The sequence below is a fragment of the Dendrobates tinctorius genome, unplaced genomic scaffold, assembly GCF_039654945.1.
Source record: "Dendrobates tinctorius isolate UK_male_01 unplaced genomic scaffold, ASM3965494v1 ptg000084l, whole genome shotgun sequence".
NCBI classification, from domain to species: Eukaryota; Metazoa; Chordata; class Amphibia; order Anura; family Dendrobatidae; genus Dendrobates; species Dendrobates tinctorius.
In genome coordinates, this window is record NW_027361752.1 from 50605368 (window position 1) to 50629265 (window position 23898).

Below are 23898 nucleotides of genomic sequence, written 5' to 3' on the forward strand. Positions count from 1 at the left end.
AGCAACTGGAGCCAGCTCCAATCACAGCTGTTGGAACCATTTGACAGAATTAAAAAGGTACAAAAGAGTCAGTATCAGCCAGCAAGTCTCATGTATATGCAGAAGTTTAGAATACATGTTAAGTTCCCATTAGATTAGATCCCAACCCCCCCCCCCCCCCCACAACAAAGGTCATCCACCCCTTATGCACTAAGCTTCAGCAAGTCATAAGTCACAATCCAACAAGTAGCTATAATTTTTTTTTTAAACCAGGTTTTTATTGGTTTGGTGATCAGTACACAGACACTATGAACAATCTGTACTTTTTTTTAAACCTTTAAACTCTAGTAGAATGGAAATCTAGGAATAAAAACATGAAAGTGAGAAAAATCAGAATCCATAAAAACTAGCGGCTTTTACAACTTTAAATCTCAAAATACAAGTTGTTCTTGTAAAAAAAGAAAAAAAGCACCCCCCTCGTACCAGTATCTTCAACTCGTTAGCTTAAACACCCCCCCAAATTCTCTGAAGGGGGGGGGGGGAAGATGGTAGAGAAAGTTCTTAAGAAATGAAAAAAAAATAAAAATTTTTTAAAGATAATGCTGCTGCTCTGGGGAGTGAAGTGGCAGACAATTTTAACCGCTTTTTATTTAAATTTCAAAGTTCTTTTTTTCATAACTTCCCAGTACTTCACATCACACTCACTACACACTCTGAAGGTTTTCAAAAAGATTCACAGCACTTTTACATAGTTACTGAAAATAAAATACCACTACCCAAAAAATATAGGAAAAATATGGTAACATCACAGATAAGTACACAATTTTTTTTAGAGGGAAATCCAACACCAGGGGGATTTTCTTTTATTAGATTGTAAAAATTGTACGCAAGACAATATGGGTACAGAGAACAGGTAAAATGTTATGTTAAAGACATTTAAAAAAAAAAAAAAAAAAAAAAGAAAAAAAGTGTGCCATCCATATCAGCCAGTATGGGAACACTGGACATTGCCATCCCCACACCATGTCAGGGAATCCGCTAAGAAAAGTAGCAGAAGGCATTAGATCACAAAAGGGGGAAAAAAAATAAAAATTTAAGGGGTTTTGTTGTTCACGCATTTAACTGTCTAGAAGGAATTGAAGCTCCGCTCCTTCCTACCGCTCCGTTACAATTTGCAGGACCGATCACAGTATAGAATGGGCAGAACATGTCAAATACTGCATAAAACAAAAAAAATAAAACAACTCAAGAAACAAAAGACATAGTGGGATTCCCTCCTATTTTAAAAGTGTGTTTTCTAGAATTAAACTACTAAAAAACTTGCATTTACAAAATAGCTGATAAAAATATTCCTCTGAATTGTACAAGGGAGGTACAGGAACCACTGATAAAAGACTTAGAACAGATGTAGGTTATTCAGATTTGGAATCCTTGTCTCCATCGGATGCTGGGGCCTGGAGAACAAAAAAGAAAAATAGAAGTGTTAGAATAGAATAAAAGACAAATAAGGCAGAAAAAGTTACAATTACTCACCCTCCACCGACAGCTTTTTGGCAAGAGGACAAGCCATTATTTTTGTTGAGATATATAGAGATATATTTGGCAAGTTGCCCTTAGTGTATGTGCACACGCTGCGGTTTTGGCCCTGCAGAACTGCAGCAGTTCCACAGACATGGTACTTCACCATGTTAGCCTATGGGTTTTCAAAACCGCAGTGCTCACGCTGCGGTTTTTTTTCCGCAGCATATCAATTGTTTCTGCGGATTCTGCTGCGGTTTCACACCTTTAACATAGTAGAGGTGTGAAACCGCAGGTCACTTTACCTGCGGTTTTACCTGCGTTTCCGCGGGAAAAACCCGCAGCAGAATCCGCAGCGTGTGCACTCACCCTTAATGTTTAGCCACACAAAAAAATAAAAATAGTACACACTGGTGACATCCAGAGGGAGACAGTTGGCTGGATCTTTGATAGATGCAGCTGTGACTGCCAGCAATCAGAAAGTTATCCTTCTATTGTGAAGAACTTTATTTCACCACTGTAAGTCTTGTAGTGGATGTAAAAAAACACAACTGTACACCATTTGTGTAGCTTGTTCGCTGCAATACTACACTAGTGGTCAAAGTTGTGGACTGGATACACTTCAAGTTTGTCGTTTTTTAAAGTTTTTAGCATGCAATCATACAAAGTGTTTATAGCAATAATGCCACAAGTAGTCCAAGGTAAAAGTAGAACACCTCTACATAGAAAAGAAAAGGGCTGCCATAACACAAAATCTCTCATTACTTCTATTAGGCCTGGTTCACATAGCGTTATTGTAGTCTGTTCAACGCATGCGTTAACGCTACTCATTCTGATTGCGTTTAGCGCTAGCACAATGCTCCATCCGCTGCAGACCACGTCCAAAGGCCCGTCACAGAATGACGGCACATCGCCAACACATGACGCTTATGACGTGCATTAGTGATACACTTCCATTACCGAGTGCATGTCAGTGTTAACGGATACGTTACATCACGTTAATGCTGCGGTGTAACGCAATCCCTTAAACGAACTGCCAAACGCTATGTGAACCCAGCTTAAGAAAGCGGAATGGAAGGATCAAAATATCACATCCTATTATGTTAATTTCATGCAATCCCTATGTGTTTTTAGTAGCATGTAAGCTTTGCATCTCCTTGATATTGACAATACTGCTCAGGTTCTCTGTAGTTATAACATGGTACCAGGAACTGATCACAGCTGCAATCAAAGCAACAATCACTTTAATCTTGCCCACAGATTTTCAATAGGGTTCAGCTAAGCACTATTTTCTGGCTATGAAAAGCACAGAAATGTGTTTGCCTTCAAACCATTTTAGACTTTGCCTTGCAGAGTGACATGGTGCTCCATCCTGTTGAAAAATAATTTCGGTCTCTTCGTGCTTTCAGACCGGCATCAAGTAATCGGTGATGTACGGTTCTATCCAACACTGAAACTCATCCATTTGTGCAAGAACTGGTAGAGTTCTTTGGCTGATGCTCTTCTGCTTTGCAAGGCTAACCTAACAATTCTTCTGTGTTTTTGGAGTTGCCTTTTTCCTTCCTCTACCCATTCTTAAGTTTTGATGCTGAAACTATCAGCAAAATGTGAACACAGCTTTTGCACTCCAGAAGCAGGGACTCCACCACTCATCTTCCTAGCAATTTCTCTGAAACTATCCCTCCTTCCTCAAAACAATAGCTGTAGCGCTCTTTTTCGGAGACCAATCAGACCTCTTTTGGCTGCATGACTAAAATCTAAAATGACTTAGTCATTCAGGAATTTGAGCTCAAAATAGACATTTATAATTACTCAGTAAAAAATATAAGGAGATTTAAAAGGGAACCTGTCAATAGGATTATGCACAGTAACATACAGACACTGTTGGCACCATCTTACTGGAGAAGAAAAATTCCTCCAAGATGGCGCAGCCAGCGCATGCGCAGTAGCACCCATAGGATCACAGCTTGACACTGTGGGCAGCATTTTCAAATGTTTTTCCCCCCTAGCTGAATAAGAGGTATTATTGGCACACATGAGATTTTGCTTCAGAGCAGTTGTCACGGCTGGCAACATCCTGCTTTTTTTTTTTTTTTTTAAGTATATACAGATATTCATTATGCAAACTAGGGGGCAGGTCAGTGAGTGATCAGTGACCTGTCAGCAGTCTGCATTATGAAGATCTAATCAGACCACATACCCCAGCCCCACCTTAGGACACGAGAATCTCTAACAAAACTGAAAATAAAGATTAAATCTGTCTTGTGATTGTTCTTTAATCAACCAATGTAATGTTGTAATCAGTATAACATGACACTGTAGATTACTGTCCACAATCCTGCAGTCAGGGGCACTTTAAATATTAAAAACAAAAACAACAAACAAAAAAAAAAACCACGAAATAAAAACTCAGTTTGTAAAGAAATGAAAGCCCGTAGGACCTATACTGAAAGGATCAAGTGACCACTGAAAGGATCAAGTGACCACTGAAGCTTTAAAACTCTTTAATTTAATGAAGACAAAGAAAAGTTAACTAAAAGTGTATGAATTTTACTTGGAGAACCAAGTCCAGCATTTGTCAAAGTTATAAAGACTACCGACATTACAAAAAAAGTGAGCCTCCCGATATCTTTAGTAACAGATTACGCAATTATATTTACAGCCCAAGCACACTTAATCAAGTAAGATCAAACATTCCAGAAGCCTCGAAAACTTCAAGTGTATCCACAATTTTTGGCCACCTATGTAGCTCTCCCTACATATAGTTACCTAACCACGGGCCATGACAACTTATTAGCCAATTATTCTTGTCACAATGGCATGTTGCACAGTATTACCCACCTCGTCACTTTTTGTCTCTCCATTTTCAGATGGCAGGTCCTCCTTAGCGTCTTCTTTGTTAGCTTCTTCAGTCTGTTTGCCTTTAGCTCCCTTCTTTCCCTTTGCTGGGACTTTTTTGTCCTCCTTCTCCTAAAAAGTATACAGGAAGGATAAATATGGGCTCTCTGTAGTAAGACGACACATGTATTAACAGCTGGTGATCGAAGATCAAGATGTGGTTTGTTAGGTCCCCGCTACAGAAAAGCATTTAAATGGGTTGTCTGCTACTTGGAGAAAGCCTTCTTAACTGAAAGAGCCCCACTGAAAGCCACCCCATACTAACCCTACTGGACCAACAGTTTCCACCGCCAACATCCTTCACATGAGCACTGCAGCCACTCATGAGGATGTGACGCCAATGGTTTCGGACCAGGAGGATGAGTACAAGATGATTTATGTAATAAGGGTGTTATTTAAGTAGCAGATGGCTCCTAAAGCCACCTTGTCTGACCAGATATGTTCCGCTATAGCACAGACTGAAAAGATGGAATAAAGGGATTGTTCCTTATGAGGGAAAAAAAAAAAAAAAAAAAAAAAAAAAAAAGCTTGTTTATAAAGTTGTGCCCACAGGCTCCTATTACACCTGAGCCTCAATCACATCAATGAGGCAGAGTTGCAATACCCCACACAACCTGTGGACAGGGATGGCACCATATTAAACTTTGAAGGATACGGAGTATTGATGGATCAAACATATATTTGTTTTTATTTATGTTTGATCCATCAATACTCAGTATCCTCTAACATCTAATGCTTATGAGTTTGTTGCCTTGATCCTACAGGTAAATATATACAATTTTTTTATTCTCCATTGATTCATAGCGCAAGTATCATTTTGTTTAAATTGTTTATTTTCACCCCTGGTGGTGTGGGGGTTCCTCACTCGCTGCTGAATCAACCCTGCACACCAACACCGTTGTTATATTGTATCCATATTAAACTTTGTCAACTCCTAAAAGTTCATAGGTGCAGTGATGGGACAAGTGACCAGATAAACAGCACCTGCCCATCACTTCATCCAGTCTACAGCTCCCATCATTAGCGTGATTGGGTCACTGCCGACCGCTGGACATGAACTCACCTTTACTGCTGCCTTTTCCTTTTTTGGCTTTGGTTCGGCTTTTGGTGGAGCAGGTTTCTATAAAGATAAGAAAAGGCACAAAGTTATATAAAATCCAGTGAGCAGATAAAAAAAAAAAAATTTAAGAAAAAAAAAGTTGCAACCAAGTTTTGTCTATAAACATTATTACCCGAAGCAGGAAGTATTGCAGCTGCACCCCTTTCTGCAGTTTGTTATTGACGTCAAGCTTTTTATGCTGCAACAATACACTTTATATATGAGGAGTCTGAAAGCTTCTATGGGCTTAATGATCTGCCCCTGCTCCAGTCAGCCCCAGTGTCAGACACCCCTCACTTCAGTCATTACCTGAGTATTAACCAGTGATTGCTTAGCCTTTTTTATTAGAGGTGGAGGCTCCAGTCTCATTTACAACCTGGGAGCCACTTGTCACATTTATTTAAAGTGACAGCCAAGCTACAATCAAAATTTAACTTCTAAAAAGACCCAAAACCCTGTTAAAATGCCAAACACTCACAGCCGACAACCGTGCCGACCTCCTCTTGGGCTCATCCTTGGCATCTCCAGCATCGGCGGCATTAACCTGAAAGATAGGAGGTTTACAATAAGTCATCACTCGCATCTTCCACTTGCAGCAATCAGCATTTACTCAGAGTAAAAGTTATAGCAGGCACCCAGCTTTCTCAGGCTCCCGAATGTTAAACCAGTAATGCATGAAGATTGCAAAACCGAAGTCAAAGATAAATGTAAAAAAAAAAAAAAAAATAAAAAAAATAAGATAAAGCCAAAATCATTTCCAGCCTAGAGCTGCAGATGTAGATCTGCACCATAAATGTGATTGCCTGACTATTTGCAGTGTGAACAGCGATGCAGCTTCAGCCCATGACAGAAAGGGCACTAGGACCCTGCGCTGCTGCAGCAGACGCCACTCTTGCAGGCCTGACTTCCACCATTCTAAGACTAAAGACTTGCAACAGGTTCAGTCCTCCCAACACTCTTCAGCCAGCAGATGGCGCTGAGCAGACATGCCCACAGGACATCAAATCCCATAGTAAAGGAATAAATGGGAGGAGGGATGGAGGGGGGTGTGCGCGCGAGGAAGAATGTAAGCTGCCTTATAAACAAACAAGAGCCAAAGCCACGGCACTGGCCGCCCTCCCCCCATCTGGTGCGCCTGAGTGGAACATGCCTCATCTATGGAGACAGTAGTCCCCCCCCCAGGGTCATCAGCGACATACAACACACGGGGGAACTTGATGGGCTGTGACGTCACCGATTTATCGTTCTCCTTATTGGTTAAGAGATCATCGCCCGGAGCTCCCTGATTGGCTAAAGCGCGCCGTGAACGTTCTAGAGCGTCCGGGGACCTCCCCGCTTACTGCTGACTGACCAGTCGGCTGAGGCGAGCGCTGAGGAGAACCCGCCACCGAGGGCTGCGGGGCGGGCGGGAAGACGAGCGAGAGAGGGGGGGGGGAGAAAGAAAACCCCACACACACGACAGCTCGTCGTCTTCTGCTGCGCGCCATTACCCCCTCCCTCCTCTCCGAAGTCGCCGCCATTACCGAAAACGCCGAACACCGAGGGTGACAGAATAGAATGCTACATCAAATGATCAAATAAGTGAAATAAATAAAAATCTGAGGTAAAAATAAAAAATCTATGAAAAAGGCGCCAAATCACAGGCGCAGGAATGGCGCCACTTTTTGGCGGTAAAGCAGGCGCAGAGGCTCCGCCGTCCTTGAGGAGGAGGCTGCCGGCGGCGGAGGAGCTCTTACCTTTCTCTTAGGCATGGCGTCTGCTCAGTGCTAGAAGAACGGTGCTAAAAATAAAAAAAATAATCCCTCCAAGAGTAGAGAGCGTCCAGCAGCGAGAGGCGGTAACGGCCGAGCTGTGTGTCCGCGGCGCTGAAGTCCCCGCTCTCCTCCTGCAGATGGAGTCCTCACAAAGAACTAGCTGGCCGCACAGCGCTCGCAAGCGGTTAATATGCCACCGCCAGGAGAACTAGTTCAAACCGGCTGAGATCCCTCCGCCTCTTTATCTATTCAACCTGCTGGAGGGGGGGCAGAGGGGGGTAGGTAGGAGGGGCTTAGACACAATCCCCGCCCCTTTACCCCCCACTGATTGGCGGAGGCCGCCTATAGAGCGCCTTTTAAACCATAACACGGGCAACCTGTCTGGGGAGGTGAAGCTGTCAGTCATCTGGGAATTGCCCCCTCCCCCATATCGGGGGGGGGGGTTTGGGGGAGTAAATCGGCTTTAGGGATTTTTTTAATTATTTTTTTCTCCCTTCTTATTTTTCCTCCAGGTTTGATTTGAATCCACCGGTGGTAAATAGAAGGGCGGCCGCTGATTGGTCAGAGCGCGCGGCGGATGGGGCGTCACGTGACGGCCCCGACGTTCTAAGCGGCTTCTCCCCAACGTTCCATCCCCGCGCGCGCTCAGATAAAGAGGGCGGACATTAAAGCGAGGTGTTCTCCTGCTCTCCTTGTGTCTCCTCTTCCATGATGTGTTAGAGTCACCGGCCACTCGGCCAGCCATGTCTTCCTCCTCACCGGCGGATGAGGAGGGGCGTGGCTTGGTGATTGCTATTGTGTGTGTGTGATGATGATCATCCCGGGGAAAAAACATGGCGGAGAGCTGTGCGTGGTTGTTAGTGCTGATCACTGTGTTTCTGTGCAATCTCTTTAAAATCCAGCTTCCTTCCTTATCCTCAATAGTAAGTAAGCAAGCAGAGGTTTTAAAGAGGGGACTGCTTTCTGAGGGGCCGCTAGACACAGAGCTGATGGAATGCGCGGGTTTTTTTTCCTTAGACCCCCCCGACACGCCACTATCCTCCTCCCCACCATCACAGACACCACGTTCCCCCTCCATGTGTTACATAAATGCAGCCACAGCGATGGGAATATGTGCAGGGGCGGCCATGTCCCCTGTGCACACTGCGCTGCCTCCTCACCTGACATAACCCCTCTGATCTATCAGCGCCCCCCATGGATGCAGCAGGACTCTAGTGCTCAGCTTATAGCAGACTCTGGATCCCCAGGTCCTAGCTGCAGGGTCCCCCCCCCCCCCCCACAGTGGATTACATCAGTGCCAGCCATGTGTGTCTGCATAGTCTGTGGCTGTAATGTGTGACCTGGGGGAAGCCGTACACTGGGCCCTTCAGTGTATATACTGTGGGGGACATCGCTCGTGTGACCTTCAGAGGACATGAGGTGTTTTACCTGTGGTTTATGTTGATGCAGCAGAGTGGAAGGTGTCATTGTGACTTCCAGGAATTGCATTGGGATGATCCGATTAAGGGCTCATAGAGACGAGCGGAATAATCGGACGACGTTTGACTGATAGCACTCGTCTACTCGTCTCCATGTTAGAATATGGGGCCATGCACATGTCCAGTTTTTTTTTTTTCTTCCCCCTAGCAGTGTCTATGAGGAAGAAAAATCCTGGCATGTCCAAGATTGATCTGATAATTTGGATCGCACTCGGCTATCCATGTCGATAAGGCTATGTGCACACGTAGTTTTTAGGTGCTGCAGACTTCTCCCCCCGGATTTTGTAAATTCCGCAGGTAAATTTCAGGTCAAAAGACCTGCGGTTTATCACCTCCACAATGGAGGAGATGGTATAACGCAGCGGAATCTGCAGAAAAGAATTGACATGTCATTTCTTTCTGCGGATTTAAAACCGCGTGGAAAATTCTGCAGCATTGGCACAGCGGTTTCCATTTTACATAGAGTAAAATGGTACTGTACACCAGAAGGGCCAGAAAAGCTGCGGATCCGCAGCAAAATCCGCAGCGTGTGCACACACCCTTTAGTCTGAGTGCAGCCAGATTTCCGCGCAGTGACAGAATGGAGACGTTGGAGACTTCTTTTTTTTCCATTTTCTCCTCGTCTGACAGAATCTGATCAAACTCTGATCAGATTGTGATGAGCATGGTTCTATGACCCTAGCCTAAAGGTTAATCCACAAAAAGAAGTCTCACCTATTCATGAGATAGGTGGTTAATAATATGGTCATTGGTGCTCCACTGATGATCAGGATGGGGGTCCTAATCTGGAGAAGTTAATATGAAGTGGCGGTCATGCTCACAGTGTTTGGGGCTGATGGAGGTAGACGAGCAAAGTCCCATAGACCCTAAATGGAGCAGCGACACACATGCGTGACCACTATGCCAACGCCTCCAAAATGGATCCCGGCATCTAGTCTGGTGTCCAGGGGGCTCTTATTCTGTGTATAGGTGACATGTTTTATAGTTCACCATGAAGATTCATATGACCTTGGTCCAGTGGCCACTTTGGTAGTCCATTGCCACTGGACCAGAGCCCTAGTTGCCGGGATGCCTGGTTCCTCTGATTAGCAGGCCTTGTGGGATTTTATCATTACAGCATGACGTTGTGATTGGCCTACTAATCAGAAGAGGCGTTGGAGATGCTGTCAAGTAGGAAGTGGTTCACAGGGCTCTGGTCCGGTGGCTGCTGGACCTGTGTTCTGGGATCCCTATAAATCTTATCTGTTGCAGCCCCTGCGGCTCCAGCGCCCCCTCCCCAATGCTCTCTGAAAGGGCTGCAGTAGTGATGTCTGATCTGCAAAGCGTAACCAAGGATTGTCTGCAGTGGTCTCCAGTTGTAGGCATCATGCCACTGATACAACAGTGTCAATGTAGATTCATAAATGTATAAGTAATGTTTTGTGTTATTTCATTTCTACCATTGCCCCATTAAAAAAACTGGTATGAGGACCTATTTATAAAAGTCAATATTTCAGCAATACTGGGGAACAGAAAAAGAAGAGCCACCTTCACAGAATGCAGCCTTAGTGCTGCTGAAGGTGGCTCTTTAACTGAAAAACACCCTGGGGGGGTGACAGGTTCCCTATAACACCAGAAGACTAGTAAACCCGCTGCCTGTAGTCCTCCATATTCATGAGTTTTATATAACCCTTCTCCCCACCATTAATTGGAATCTTTCTGCCTATGCACAGTGTACACGGAAAGCTGCCATTCAGAGAACTGGTAGATCTGCTTCAGATAAAACTGAAGCAGATCAGCCCAGTAAGTGGCACATCACTGGAATCAGTGTTTCCGTCACTAGATCATGCTGGTCACAAATTGAGTAACAAAAATGATGGTTTACACTGGGACATTGCACAATCGGTCTGGATCTGATATTTGGACCTCCATAGCCGGTAGAATCACCAGCATGTAACGCAGGGCAGATTTAGCAAACTGTAAAACCCCTATATGATAACGCTGGACACTTATCTGCTGTCCTGTGAAAAGCCACATTGCGTTGTGTCATCTGATAAACACGGCTCTGCTACATCTGTTTTGTCTGGTGTAGGTGTCCCGGTTGCTGCAGAAGGATGCTGACCAGGAGCAGCAGATGAGGTCCGATATTCAGGGTATGAGACAGGAGCTCTCCAGTATCAGTATGATGGATGAGTTCGCAAGGTATGCCAGACTGGAGCGTAAAATCAACAAGATGACGGACAAACTGAAGACTCACGGTAATACCACGAGGTGTATACACCAATACTGCAACAATACAGCTGCCAAATGATGTATTGCATTCAAAGTTTCCTTTAGGAAAAAACTTAGATCCATATACTGTACGCTTCTTTTTTTTCCTTAACTCGTGATTGCAATTGTCAGTGTGGGGGTGCAATATCTGGAACATCGTGGAAAACTGGGTTCTGTAACCCGTTAGGCAAGTCTGAGGGCAGCTTCACATGAGGTGTTTGTGGTACATGGTTTTACCCTGAATACTGTGTTTCCCAGAAATTAGACAGGCAGCAGCTGCCAAGGCAAACAGGATCATGGGGTGCGTTAAAAGAGGTCTAGATACACATGATGAGAGCATTATACTGCCTCTGTACAAATCCCTGGTTAGACCGCACATGGAGTACTGTGTACAGTTTTGGGCACCGGTGCTCAGGAAGGATATAATGGAAATAGAACGAGTACAATGGTGGGCAACAAAAATAATAAAGAGGATGGGGGAACTACAATACCCAGAGAGATTAGCAAAATTAGGATTAGTCTAGAAAAATGATGACCGAGGGGCGATCTAATAACCATGTATAAGTATGTAAGGGGACAATACAAATATCTCTGAGGATCTGTTTAAACCAAGGAAGGTGACGGTCACAAGGGGGCATTCTCTGCGTCTGGAGGAGAAAAGGTTTTCCCACCAACATAGAAGAGGATTCTTTACTGTTAGGGCAGTGAGAATCTGGAATTCCCTGCCTGAGGAGGTGGTGATGGCGAACTCAGTCGAGGAGTTCAAGAGAGGCCTGGATGTCTTCCTGGAGCGTAACAATATTGTATCTTACAGTGATTAGGTTCTTTAGAAGGACATAGATCTGGGGAATTATTCTGACGGAATATAGGCTGAACTGGATGGACAAATGTCTTTTTTCAGCTTTGCTAATGATGTTACTACTAGATGGAGGACAGATGCTATCACATCGGGAGGGCGGTAATGTCACAATGGGGGCAGGCTTTGCAGTGTTGAGAATCTCTCCTCCCCCCCATGTGCTCACCCACCTATCCACTCTCTCTTTCCCAATGTGCTGACTTCTCCCGTCTGTGTTCTCTTCTTTGACCTGTCTACCCCATGTGCTGTCCCCCTTGTCTGCTGTCTCTCTCCTTCCTGTGCTGTCCCATTTGAGCTGTCTCCCCCCTGTGCTCTGTCTCTCTCACCCCTGTGTCTGACCGTGTACAGAACATACCACAGCTCCTGGGCAAAGGAGGAAGCAAAAGACAATACTGACATTACAGCAGGAGATCGCAGATGATACATTTTGTGAGGTAAAATATTGTTTAAAAACAGTCAGTGAAATATTTTACCTCACAAAATGAATCCTCTGATTCCCTGCTGAAATGTCAGTATAGTCTTTTGCTTCCTCCCCTGCCCAGGAAATGTGGTATGCTTCGTAGACGGTCAGACACAGACAATTTTTAAAATGCACTTTCGTTCGTGGGAAAACCCCTTTAATGTGACCGGCTTTTGCCTGTAGACACATTGCGCATCTGCCGCCAGGATCAGCCGAATGATTCACTGCGCCTGCGCAGAATTCGCGCAGGCGCAGTGCGACGGTGTTCCACTGGTGGTACATGGGATGCATTAGAAGAGGTCTGGGGAAACGAGATGAAAACATAATCCTCCCTCTGTACAAATCACTCGTCAGACCACACTTGGAGTATTGTGTGCAATTTTGGACGCCGGTGCTCAAGAAAGACATTACTGAACTTGAAAGGGTTCAAAGGCGGGCTACTAAAATGATAAATGGAGTTGGTTCACTACAATACCCAGAAAGGTTATCAAAATTAGGTCTATTTACTCTAGAAAAGAGAAGACTTAGGGGAGACCTAATATATATGTACAAGTATATCAGAGGGCAATACAGAGATCTCTCCAATGAACAGTTTGTACCAAGGACTGACAAGAACAAGGGGGCATTCTCTTCATTTGGAGGAAAGACAATTTCTGCACCAGCATAGAAGAGGGTTCTTCACGGTAAGAGCAGTGAGGCTCTGGAATTCTCTTCCTGAGGAAGTGGTGATGGCCAACTTACTGAATGAATGTAAGAAAGGAATGGAGGCTTTTCTTGTGAGTAACAGTAGAGAAGGTTTCGAATAACAGAATATTATAGGTAGATGGCTGACCCAGCTTAGGGGAAGGAATTTTTTTCCCTATGGAGAAAATTGGCTTCTACTCTGTGGGTTTTTTGCCTTCCCCAGGATCAACAATGCAGAACAGCTGCACTAAAAATAGGCTGAACTAGACGGACATAAGGTCTTCCTTCAGCCTCCAAAACTATGTTACTATGTTACTGCGCAAGAGGCTGCGTGAGTGTGAGTGAGGTGCGTACGGCGTACAGAGTGCGCGCGTGTGTGTGGTGCGACGGTGTTTCGCTGGTGGTACCGCGCAAGAGGCTGCGTGAGTGTGAGTCTGTGTGTGTGAGGCGTGTACAGCGTATAGAGTATGTGTGTGGTGCGACGGTGTTCCGCTGGTGGTACCGTGCAAGAGGCTGGTACCAGCAGCAGTTTCCATATTGAGACACCCATCACTTGGGTGTCCCAATATGGCGGTGAACTTCCTCAGCTTGGAATTCTAGGATACGATGACATCTGGACAGAACAGGAAATGAAAACATTACAAGGCAATTCTACCAATCCTGGTATGCATGGTCCTCTTACCCCCCTTTCGGGGTATGCATGGTCCCCTCACCCCCCTTTGCTGGTATGCATGGTCCTCTCACACCCCAATCCTGGTATGTATGCTCATCGTCACCCCCCAATCCTGGTATACATGGTCCCCTCACCCCCCTATCCTGGTATGCATGGTCCCCTCACCCCCCTATCCTGGTATGCATGGTCCCCTCACCCCCCTTTCCTGATATGCATGGTCCCCTCACCCCCCTTTCCTGATATGCATGGTCCCCTCACCCCCCAATCCTGGTATGCATGGTCCTCTTACCCTGCTTTTGGGGTATGCATGGTCCCCTCACCCCCCCAGCCCTGGTATGCATGGTCCTCTCACCCCCCAATCCTGGTATGCATGGTCCCCTCACCCCCCTTTCTTGGTATGCATGGTCCTCTGACACCCCAATCCTGGTATGTATGCTCACCGTCACCCCCCTTTCCTGGTATGTATGGTCTCCTCACCCCCCCAATCCTGGTATGCATGGTATCCACACACCCCTTTCCTGGTATGCATGGTCCCCTCACCCCCCAGTCCTGGTATGCATGGTCCTCTCACCCCCCAGTCCTGGTATGCATGGTCCTCTCACCCCCCAATCCTGTATGCATGGTCCCCTCACCCCCAATCCTGATATGCATGGTCCCCTCACCCCCCTTTCCTGGTATGCATGGTCCCCTCACCCCTCTATCGTGGTATGCATGGTCCCCTCACCCCTCTATCGTGGTATGCATGGTCCCCTCACCCCCCTTTCTTGGTTGCATGGTCCCCTCACCCCCCTATCCTGGTATGCATGGTCCCCTCACCCCCCTATCCTGGTATGCATGGTCCCCTCACCCCCCTATCCTGGTATGCATGGTCCCCTCACCCCCCTTTCCTGATATGCATGGTCCCCTCACCCCCCAATCCTGGTATGCATGGTCCTCTTACCCCCCTTTTGGGGTATGCATGGTCCCCTCACCCCCCCAGTCCTGGTATGCATGGTCCTCTTACCCCCCTTTTGGGGTATGCATGGTCCCCTCACCCCCCTTTCCTGGTATGCATGGTCCCCTCACCCCCCTTTCCTGATATGCATGGTCCCCTCACCCCCCAATCCTGGTATGCATGGTCCTCTTACCCCCCTTTTGGGGTATGCATGGTCCCCTCACCCCCCCAGTCCTGGTATGCATGGTCCTCTTACCCCCCTTTTGGGGTATGCATGGTCCCCTCACCCCCCTTTCCTGGTATGCATGGTCCCCTCACCCCCCTTTCCTGGTATGCATGGTCCCCTCACCCCCCTTTCCTGGTATGCATGGTCCCCTCACCCCCCTTTCCTGGTATGCATGGTCCCCTCAGCCCCCAATCCTGGTATGCATGGTCCCCTCAGCCCCCAATCCTGGTATGCATGGTCCCCTCAGCCCCCAATCCTGGTATGCATGGTCCCCTCAGCCCCCAATCCTGGTATGCATGGTCCCCTCAGCCCCCAATCCTGGTATGCATGGTCCCCTCACCCCCCAATCCTGGTATGCATGGTCCCCTCACCCCCCAATCCTGATATGCATGGTCCCCTCACCCCCCTTTCCGTGTAGCTGCGACCAATCAGCGTCGCGGCCCTCTGTCCGCGACCAATCAGCAACGCGGCCCTGTAGCCGCGACAATCACTGCCGCGGCCCTGTACAAAAATAATATTATAAAATAAAAAAAAGTTATTCTCACCTTCTGACGGCCTCCTGTCTTCTTTCCACGCGCCCGGCCTCGCGTTCCCAGTAATGCTTTGCAGTTTAGACCGCTGATGACGTCGGTCTTCTTTCTCGCTCTCACGAGAGTGACGTCATCAGCGGTCTAAGCCGCAAAGCATTACTGGGAACGCGAGGCCGGGCGCGTGGAAAGAAGACAGGAGGCCGTCGGAAGGTGAGAATAACTTTTTTTTTTTAATTTAATTCTCTTTTTTACAGATTAAGGCCTGCGCCTGCCTGCGACCAATCAGCGGCCCGCGATTTCGGTTACAGACAGACACGATAAGGCGTATATATATATATATATATATATATATATATATATATATATGTTACTATGTAGACAGAGTCTTATATTATTTTTTTGCTCAAAAAGATGGGTTAGGGCTTATTTTCAGGGGATGCCTTATGTCATGATCCCAGTGCAGGTTTTGACCTGCACGTCAGGGGTTAATGTCTTGAGCTCAGTGCAGGCTTTGACCTGCACACCTGGGGTTAATTATTGTGGCCTCTCTTTGGTTCAGGCAGAGCTTTTTATTGCCCTGAGATACTCCAATCCCTGTCAGTTATACTTTTGCCTTTGGCCGAGTGTTGTGACCCCTGTGTGCCTGTTCGTTGTCTTCTAGCTTGCTTCTATGGTTCTGATCCGGTTCTGTCCCCCGTTGTGAGTTTGCCTGTTGATTCTGTACTGTATATCTGCTTCTTTGGTTTCTGACTTCGTGGCTACGTCTTGACTATCTGTTCTGTTTTGCCCTTTGGTAATTGTCGTGCTATCTCGTGCTTTGACCCCGGCCTGATCTGGTTTATTTCCCTGTCTATGCCTATTAATAACTTTGTTCCGTAGTTACCATTCTAGGAGTTTTCCTGCAGCTCCTAACTCTCGGGAGTTTAGGCCACGCACCCAGCAGTCACATGCTTCAGGTCCTGCGGGTCTGAAGCACGCATCTTCTCTGCTGCTGCCCGCTCCACAGGTATCTCTGAGCACAGGTTGTCTTACTCAGGACACGCGCACTGGCTCAGTGAGCAAGTGAAGTGCGGTGTTCCTGACACCTTAATTTTTCTTCTATGAACAACAATCCACATTTATTCAAATATAATCATATCACCACAAACACACTGCATATACACCTGTAATACACACACAAACTGCACATACAGATGTATATACAGTGGTTATGGAAAGTATTCAGACCCCTTTAAATTTTTCACTCTTTGTTTCATTGCAGCCATTTGGTAAATTTTAGAAAGTTCATTTTTTTCTCATTAATGTACACTCTGCACCCCATCTTGACTGAAAAAAAACAGAAATATAGACATTTTTGCAAATTTATTAAAAAAGAAAAACTGAAATATCACATGGTCATAAGTATTCAGACCCTTTGCTCAGACACTCATATTTAAGTCACATGCTGTCCATTTCCTTGTGATCCTCCTTGATATGTTTCTGCTCCTTCATTGGAGTCTAGCTGTGTGTAATTAAACTGATAGGACTTGATTTGTAAGGGCGCACACCTGTCTATATAAGAGCTCACAGTGCATGTCACACCAAATGAGAATCATGAGGTCAAAGGAACTGGCCAAGGAGCTCAGAGACAGAATTGGGGCAAGGCACAGATCAGGCCAAGGTTACAAAAGAATTTCTGCTGTACTCAAGGTTCCTAAGAGCAAAGTGGCCTCCATAATCCTTTAAATAGAAGAAGATTGAGACAACCAGAAGTCTTTCTAGACCTGGCTGTCCAGCCAAACTGAGCAATCGTGGGAGAAGAGCCTTGGTGAGTGAGGTAAAGAAGAACCCCAAGATCACTGTGGCTGAGCTCCAGAGATACAGTAGGGAGATGGGAGAAAGTTTTTCAAAGTCAACTATCACTTCAGCCCTCCACCAGTCGGGCGTTAATGGCAGAGTGGCCCGACGGAAGCCTCTCCTCAGTGCCAGACATATGGAAGCTTGCATATAGTTTGCTAAAAAAAACACATGATGGACTCCCAGACTGTGAGAAATACGTTTCTCTGGTCTGATGAGACGACGATAGAACTTTTTGGTGATAATTCAAAGTTGTATGTGTGGAGAAAACGCACTGCTCATCACCTTCCCAATACAATCCCAACAGTGAAACATGGTGGTGGCAGCATCATGCTATGGGGTGTTTTTCAGCTGCAGGGACAAGATGACTGGTTGCAATTGAAGGAAACCTGAATGCGACCAAGTACGGAGATATCCTGGATGAAAACCTCTTCCAGAGTGCTCTAGACCTCAGACTTGGCCGAAGCACACAGCTAAAATAACAAAGGAGTGGCTTCAGAACAACTCTGTGACCATTCTTGACTGGCCCAGCCAGAGCCCTGACCTAAACCCAATTGAGCATCTCTGGAGAGACCAGAAAATGGCTGTCCACCAACGTTCACCATCCAACCTGACGGAACTGGAGAGGATCTGCAAGGAAGAATGGCCGAGGATCCCCAAATCCAAGGGTGAGAAACTTATTGCATCATTCCCAAGAAAGACTCATGGCAGTACTATCTCAAAAGGTGCTTCTACTCAATCTATGGTACATACCAGCCTAATTCCTCTAGACTCCCTCAGTTAAATGACCTTTGATGACATCATGGTGACATGACCTTGATGTCACCAAAGGTCTTTAAACAGTCTTAACCTCGGAATAGAAACACTGGACCCCCCCTAAGTGAGGGGGACCCTGGGCAATTGCCCAGTAACTACACCCATCCCCCTAACTCTGGCCCTGGCTGTAATTATGGCTTATTTTTGGAATAGGGCTTGTATTTCAAGCATACACCAAAAATCCTGTAAAATTATGCTAGGTCTCACTTTCAGGGTAGGTTGTATTTTCAGGGAAACATTGTTTTACATATAAAGCGTGTTTATTTTACATTCCACCTATATAAACATGTATTGCAAATTCACAGTCGTTCCTGCTAACAATCTTGTATAACCATTTTGTGGGTTTCTGGTGGCAGGCATAGGTAACAGGAAGCCAAATGTACAAGAACCTGCCATGCCTATATCGCCTGTAGGCTTTTATGGATGGAGCCGTGCAGCCACCTCTCTAGATTTGCATTTCACTACAGAGGGATCCGGGGACCCTGGAGTAGGAGAGCCCCTTTATGTTTATACTGATTTTCTTACTGGATTAGGCTCTGGTCAATCAAGGATGCAAACCCCGCAGCACTGCCCGACCGAGGACCATTATGTAGAATGGCTTCTCCCCATATAGGAGGCATGCATTACAATATGGAGGTATAGAGATGCGCAGTAGGTCAGCCCTTATCACATTACTGTACAACTATAGCACCATCACACCTCCTCACTTCTCCCAGGCAGCGGGGGTCCAGGTGTAACTGCGGGGGTCTGCACGCCCTAATGCTACACTACGGGGCCATGCAAATGACGATGCAAATTGCGCTGATGTTTTGCAATGATCGGCTATGTTTTCCAATATAAATTTAGTTTGCAGCATAAGATCTAGAAATGATAAAAAGTAGAAATATTCCAGCTTAGTTTTCTCATTTATTGTGAAGAATGTTAAGTATTAAAACTGCGAAATTCCCATAATGTAATTGTGGAATTACTCCAGATTAGACAGTGCCCCAGATTTTTCACGGGCTCATGCTGAATGATACATTTTTATGATTTTTTTTTTTTACCCTTCCCCACTTGCCTGACGTTCTGCGTACACCGTGTGCAGAATTAGTAGACCATTTGGGTTTTGATGGTTCATTTTATTACTGAACAACTCCAGAGCTGTCGGTCAATCAAAAAGCTTAATAAATCTGGATATATAAGAAAAGAAAAAGTGCGGTTTTGTTCTAGGAGAAAATCTGCACATGAGCTCCATCCATGGAGTTTGTCAGGTTCTTCATCTTTTTGGACCCCACCAACCACAGCCTCAGACACTGATCAGAGAGGTGACTGTTCTTCACTACAAATCTCAAAGCCAAGAAGGACCAACAAGGCCTCAGTAGGGTTTATGTCCAGGGAGGACAGGGCCGGGTCATTATTCTCCATCGTGAAGGCCTATCCTGGCCCTGAGCAGTGGAGACTTGGATACTGCAATGGAGCCATGTCCTGCAGAAAAATCCTGATTTTCTTGGAAGATGCATACTTTTTCTTGTGCCACTGCTGGAAGAATACGCGTCTTGTCAACACCGGCAGGAGGTTTCAGAGTTGATTTTGAGTCCATCTTCAGGTCTAACAAGCTCATCTTTAATAAAACCGCCCATAGCAGTACCCCATCTACATCTCACTGGTGTCAAAGTGGAAGTGGAGGTCTATGTCCAGTACTGATCTGGCCACGGCCCATCCATCTGTTTCGTCAAGAGTCAATGTCATCTCATCAGTCCACAAAGCTTTTGAACAAACAGTCTTCGTATTTTTCTTGACCTTTCCACTTCTGTGTCTTTCTCAGTGGTGTTCGGGCTCAGCCTCCTCACCTTGGCCATGTTTCTGAGCACATTGTATTTGTGGCCTCCAGGGAGGCTGCAGTTCTGGAATTTGGGAGCACTGGATGATAATGGCTCCTGGTCGCTTCACGTCTGTTTCTTCTCACATCTTTGGCAATTATTCTGCATCTTTTTCTCTCTCGGTTTTTTGTGCCCTGTTGACTATTTGCTGTTCTGCCATCGCCCCAATATCTCAGGAGCTGCGTCCTCTGTACACTGGGAACAATTTGTGACTTTCAGAGTCTGTTAAATCTCTTTTTGGCCCATCTTTCCAGAGGAAAACCCAGAACTCTGCGGCGGCTCCTAATAGGAATAATCATAGCACTGTCCTAATAGTAGAGACCTCAGCTGCTGCAGAACCACTTTCTAAAAGAACAGCAAGTAGGAGCCTTAGTTTAAGAAAAGTTCACAGGGCCATGGGGAAAATTCCGAGCATGGGACGTCAGTCCCACCAATGCATATGTGGTTTTTCTATGGCCATTTATGAAGCAATGTTCCAGTGGTGAAAAATAATAAAATTGTTCATGAACTCACATGTATGGACATCTGGTAAATAACAGGGTTCCTGAGTAGCAGACCACCGTCTATTACACCTAATAGGGCATATGATCAGTAGTTACTCAGAACAGACAACCCCTTTAAGTGAAGGCCGGACTGTGGGAAATGGCCGTTACTTGTCATCTTATCAGGGGACCTTCTAATTAGTGATAATTAAAGTGCCATTAACCCAATAACTGATCCTCGTCGAACGTCAACTCTGAGCAAATCTTCCTGCGATTACTTCTGGCACCGGCCTTCTCATAATAAGCCATTATTTATGTAACCTAGTTGGGAAAAACCTCACAATAATACCGTGTGTACCGACATTCATCCTTTCACTACGCACTGTGAAGAACAAAACGTAAGGTGCCGAACACATGAGATTATCATTGGCCAAACCCGTACTCGTAGAACCGTACCACCGTCCATTGTGTCCTGATTTTCCCTTTGTGGAAAATATTGAGGAAAAGAAGAATCAGGCTGTTTGATTTCAACTGTCTGATCTTTTTCTTCTTATAGGGGCTGTCTCATCCCTTTAAATTGGTTCAGTTGCAAAGTGCTTATAAATACTTTGAATTTACGTCTCCTTGATTAGCCCCTCCTGTCAGAAGAATGGAAGGAGTTTGTGATTTATACTAGCCTCCTCCGCAGTCCATCAGAGGTGGCCAGTCTCCTAGTCGACGAGTGAGCGCTTACAATCTCTTTGCTTTAGAGCTTGCAGGGGCTTCTCTGAAGTTGAGCAGATCGCTGATTTAGCCAACTTTCGATTCCTGGCAGCATGGGGGAACCACAGTTCGGCCATCGGTGAATACATGCCGCTGGTCCCAACTGTCAATCTTCACAAGTGTTCCGCTCCCTGACAAGCAGGAGGCGGGATGGCAGGAGAGAAGTGCGCTCCTGAAGATTGGATGTGAGCCACGTCACTGGGATATGTATGGGGGCCCCCGACTCTCCCCTGACAGATGATGGACAGGCTGGTTTTCTAGTGCCTGATCCTTTTTTTTGATCAGGAGATGAGCCGCCGGAGGAGTTTGCAGCTCTGATGGAGAACACAGGAGCACTGAACTGAATCTTTTCTATATGGCGTCCCTTGGATGGGACAGTCTTGAAATGCGCCAGATTTACTTATTTGCCTGTTTGGTAAATTTTGCGCTTCTTTAGATTGTCTTTAAGTTTTCACCGCTTATTATTTGGCTTATTTTGTGCCAAAAATTTGCTCCAAAATTTCCTGCGCATGTTAGATCAGGTCCTCTTTGTGTTAAGGCATGTCCCTTTTCCATCCCAACCGTGCCTCTACTCAGACAAGGCACAGAAGGCATCTAAAAAGACTTTTTTTTTGCACAATCATTCCGTCATTCCGGTCCATTTAGTGGGATTTATTGGTTTTAGTTTTACAATAAAAATATCACATTCAGACATGAAAGTTAGAAATGTGCAAAAGGGAAATTAAAGGCCGAAGTCGATGGATATTCGGGCACCATCTCAGACCACCGACAGAAAACGTTTGCATTCTACATAAACCATAACCTTTGATCCGGCACTTATGGGATGCCCAATTACAGATAATCTGGATTAAAGGCTGAAGGCGTCAAGATGGGCGGCACGGAATAAAATGCAGATACAATATGTGCATGGACCTGTTGCTTATTCTTCTCCGCCATGTTTGTTTCCATGTGAATGGCCGCTGCCGCTCCAGACCTGTTGTTTTAATATCAGGGGTCTTTAAATCACAAAGGGTCTTTGTCATGCAGGACGCTCTCGTCCTCAAATCTGAATGCCCTATAAATCAATGTGATTGGCTGAGATGTCCTAGTAAACAGGGCTTGTGCCCGGCAGTCTGGAGAAGATGCGAAGTATCAGCAGGGATCATCATGTGAGTCTTGTAGTACCTGCCCCAGGCCAAAGCCATGGAGAGAGCAAACAATGGAGGGCAGCCCTGGTTTTCTATCCGTATTTTCCTAGACATATTAATATGGTTTTCCCACCATACATATTAGCCCCTTCATGTTTAGCCCTTTTTGTCTTTTTTCATTTCTTTGCTTTTTTTTCCTCCAGTTTTTCGAAGAGCTACAACTTTATTTTTCCATCAACCTAAGAGCTTGTTTTTTGCACTACCCTGGTGGACCTATCTAAGTTTGCACAAGATTGACCTTCATCCATCGATCATGATGGCTTGAGATCGTTAAAAAATAACAACCCAAAAACATAATTTTCCGGGTTACTGCGATCACGGTGGCACCAAACTTGTCACCTGTAACTTGTCGAGAACTGTAATTTATTTTTTGGGCATTGCACCTGTATGATGGCTTGCATGTTATATCTATAATTTTGGGATGAATATGACTTATTTCTTCACTTTATATTGTATTTTTGGTGAAGATGCAATGGCTGAAAAAAGTTGCTGTAATTCTAGCGTTCCATTTTTTGCTTACATGGATAGTTTCCCACTTCGATTTCTTTTTCTTGTATACGGTCGCTGCTGATAGAGGCAGGTGCCGACTGTGTAATACAGCCTCCACCCGCCACATATGGAGCGCCACACAACTGCACCCCATCCACAACATTGGGAAATGATTTATGGCATAAGCACAGAATGGGTTACAAAAGTCGGATTGCTGGGCCAAAATGGCCATGACTATATATTCTGTCAATCAGACATTACTGACAACTTCTAATGATGTGCCAGGAACGTTCACAGAGGGGAAAAAAACCCTCTTCCTGCCCTTCGCCATTTATTTATGGCACAGGCCGTTGAGCTGAGCCCGCGACACCAGAAGCTGTATTGACCAGGATTGGCCGTCAGATTCACTCAATGGTTGTGCAACCATCTCCTACTTTTATCTAATGTGTAAAACCAACTTTACTCCAATCCCAGCCATTAAACCCCCTGTAAGCCACAGTAAGTAGTGACTGTGGCATCTATGCAGTAGGAAAGCAGGAGATACTTTTATCACCCCATTCACTTTCCCAACATGATCCCAGCGGTCACATCTCCGTGTCGTCTTTGGAGGCAGTATACAGAACCCAACTGGGCACTCGGGATCTGTCGACTGGGCACTCGGGATCTGCCGACTTGGGACTCGGAATCTGCCGACTTGGGACTCGGGATCTACCGACAGGGGACTAATAAGGGGAGTATTGTGCTGTTTGTTGGTTAATACTTTTTGAAAGTTGCAAAAACTTAATTTTTCCAAAATAGCTATGGCCCTAGTTCCGGGTTTCTGTAATACTATAACACCCCCCAGTGCCACTATGTCACACTAGAATTTAGAGATGCCACATACATGGGGTTTAAATGGCCCTTACACATATCGGCCTGCATCTATTGCCCATCTAATGTGTTACCGTGGGCCTCCTGACTCTACCCTGACAGATGTCGTTGGAGGAAAGGGAAGGGGCGGGGGTGCAAGGGTCCGTTCCATTGAGAATTGCCAGGTCATCAACACTGGATCGGGGAAGGGGGGGGAGAGGTGAGTATCATTGCTCTTGATGTTTTACAACATTTTCTGCATTTTTATAATTTTTTTCA

At 45.6% G+C, this 23898-nt stretch overlaps 2 protein-coding genes across 3 annotated transcripts in view; one reads left to right on the forward strand and one right to left on the reverse strand.

The window, feature by feature from the left end:
* Nucleotides 1-235: 235 nt before the first annotated feature.
* HMGN1 (high mobility group nucleosome binding domain 1) lies at nucleotides 236-7486 on the reverse strand. 2 transcript variants are annotated; one of them, XM_073584693.1, is made up of 5 exons: nucleotides 7231-7486; nucleotides 5973-6038; nucleotides 5459-5515; nucleotides 4339-4464; nucleotides 236-1433 (listed from the first exon to the last, which is right to left on the reverse strand). In XM_073584693.1, exons 1-5 carry the CDS (start codon nucleotides 7243-7245, stop codon nucleotides 1392-1394), a joined length of 306 nt encoding a protein of 101 aa, XP_073440794.1. In that variant the 5' UTR covers nucleotides 7246-7486; the 3' UTR covers nucleotides 236-1391. The 2 variants fall into 2 exon arrangements, with proteins under 2 accessions (XP_073440794.1, XP_073440793.1); XM_073584692.1 differs by having other exon boundaries at nucleotides 4339-4467; nucleotides 7231-7481.
* Nucleotides 7487-7934: 448 nt separating this feature from the next.
* Nucleotides 7935-23898, forward strand: part of GET1 (guided entry of tail-anchored proteins factor 1) — a 51398-nt gene continuing 35434 nt past the window's right edge. Inside the window, exons 1-2 of the mRNA XM_073584689.1 lie at nucleotides 7935-8171; nucleotides 10798-10963. Of these exons, the coding sequence (XP_073440790.1) occupies nucleotides 8082-8171; nucleotides 10798-10963 (256 nt within the window). The 5' untranslated portion in view covers nucleotides 7935-8081. The remainder of the gene's footprint in view (nucleotides 8172-10797; nucleotides 10964-23898) is intronic.

Excerpts from the sequence above, each read along its gene's own strand:
- HMGN1 (XM_073584692.1), bottom strand. Across the intron at positions 5,516-5,972 it reads GGTCGGCACGGTTGTCGGCT|AAACCTGCTCCACCAAAAGC; the intron begins GTGAGTGTTTGG and ends TTATCTTTATAG. Across the intron at positions 1,434-4,338 it reads GAGAGACAAAAAGTGACGAG|GCCCCAGCATCCGATGGAGA; the intron begins GTGGGTAATACT and ends TTTGTTCTCCAG.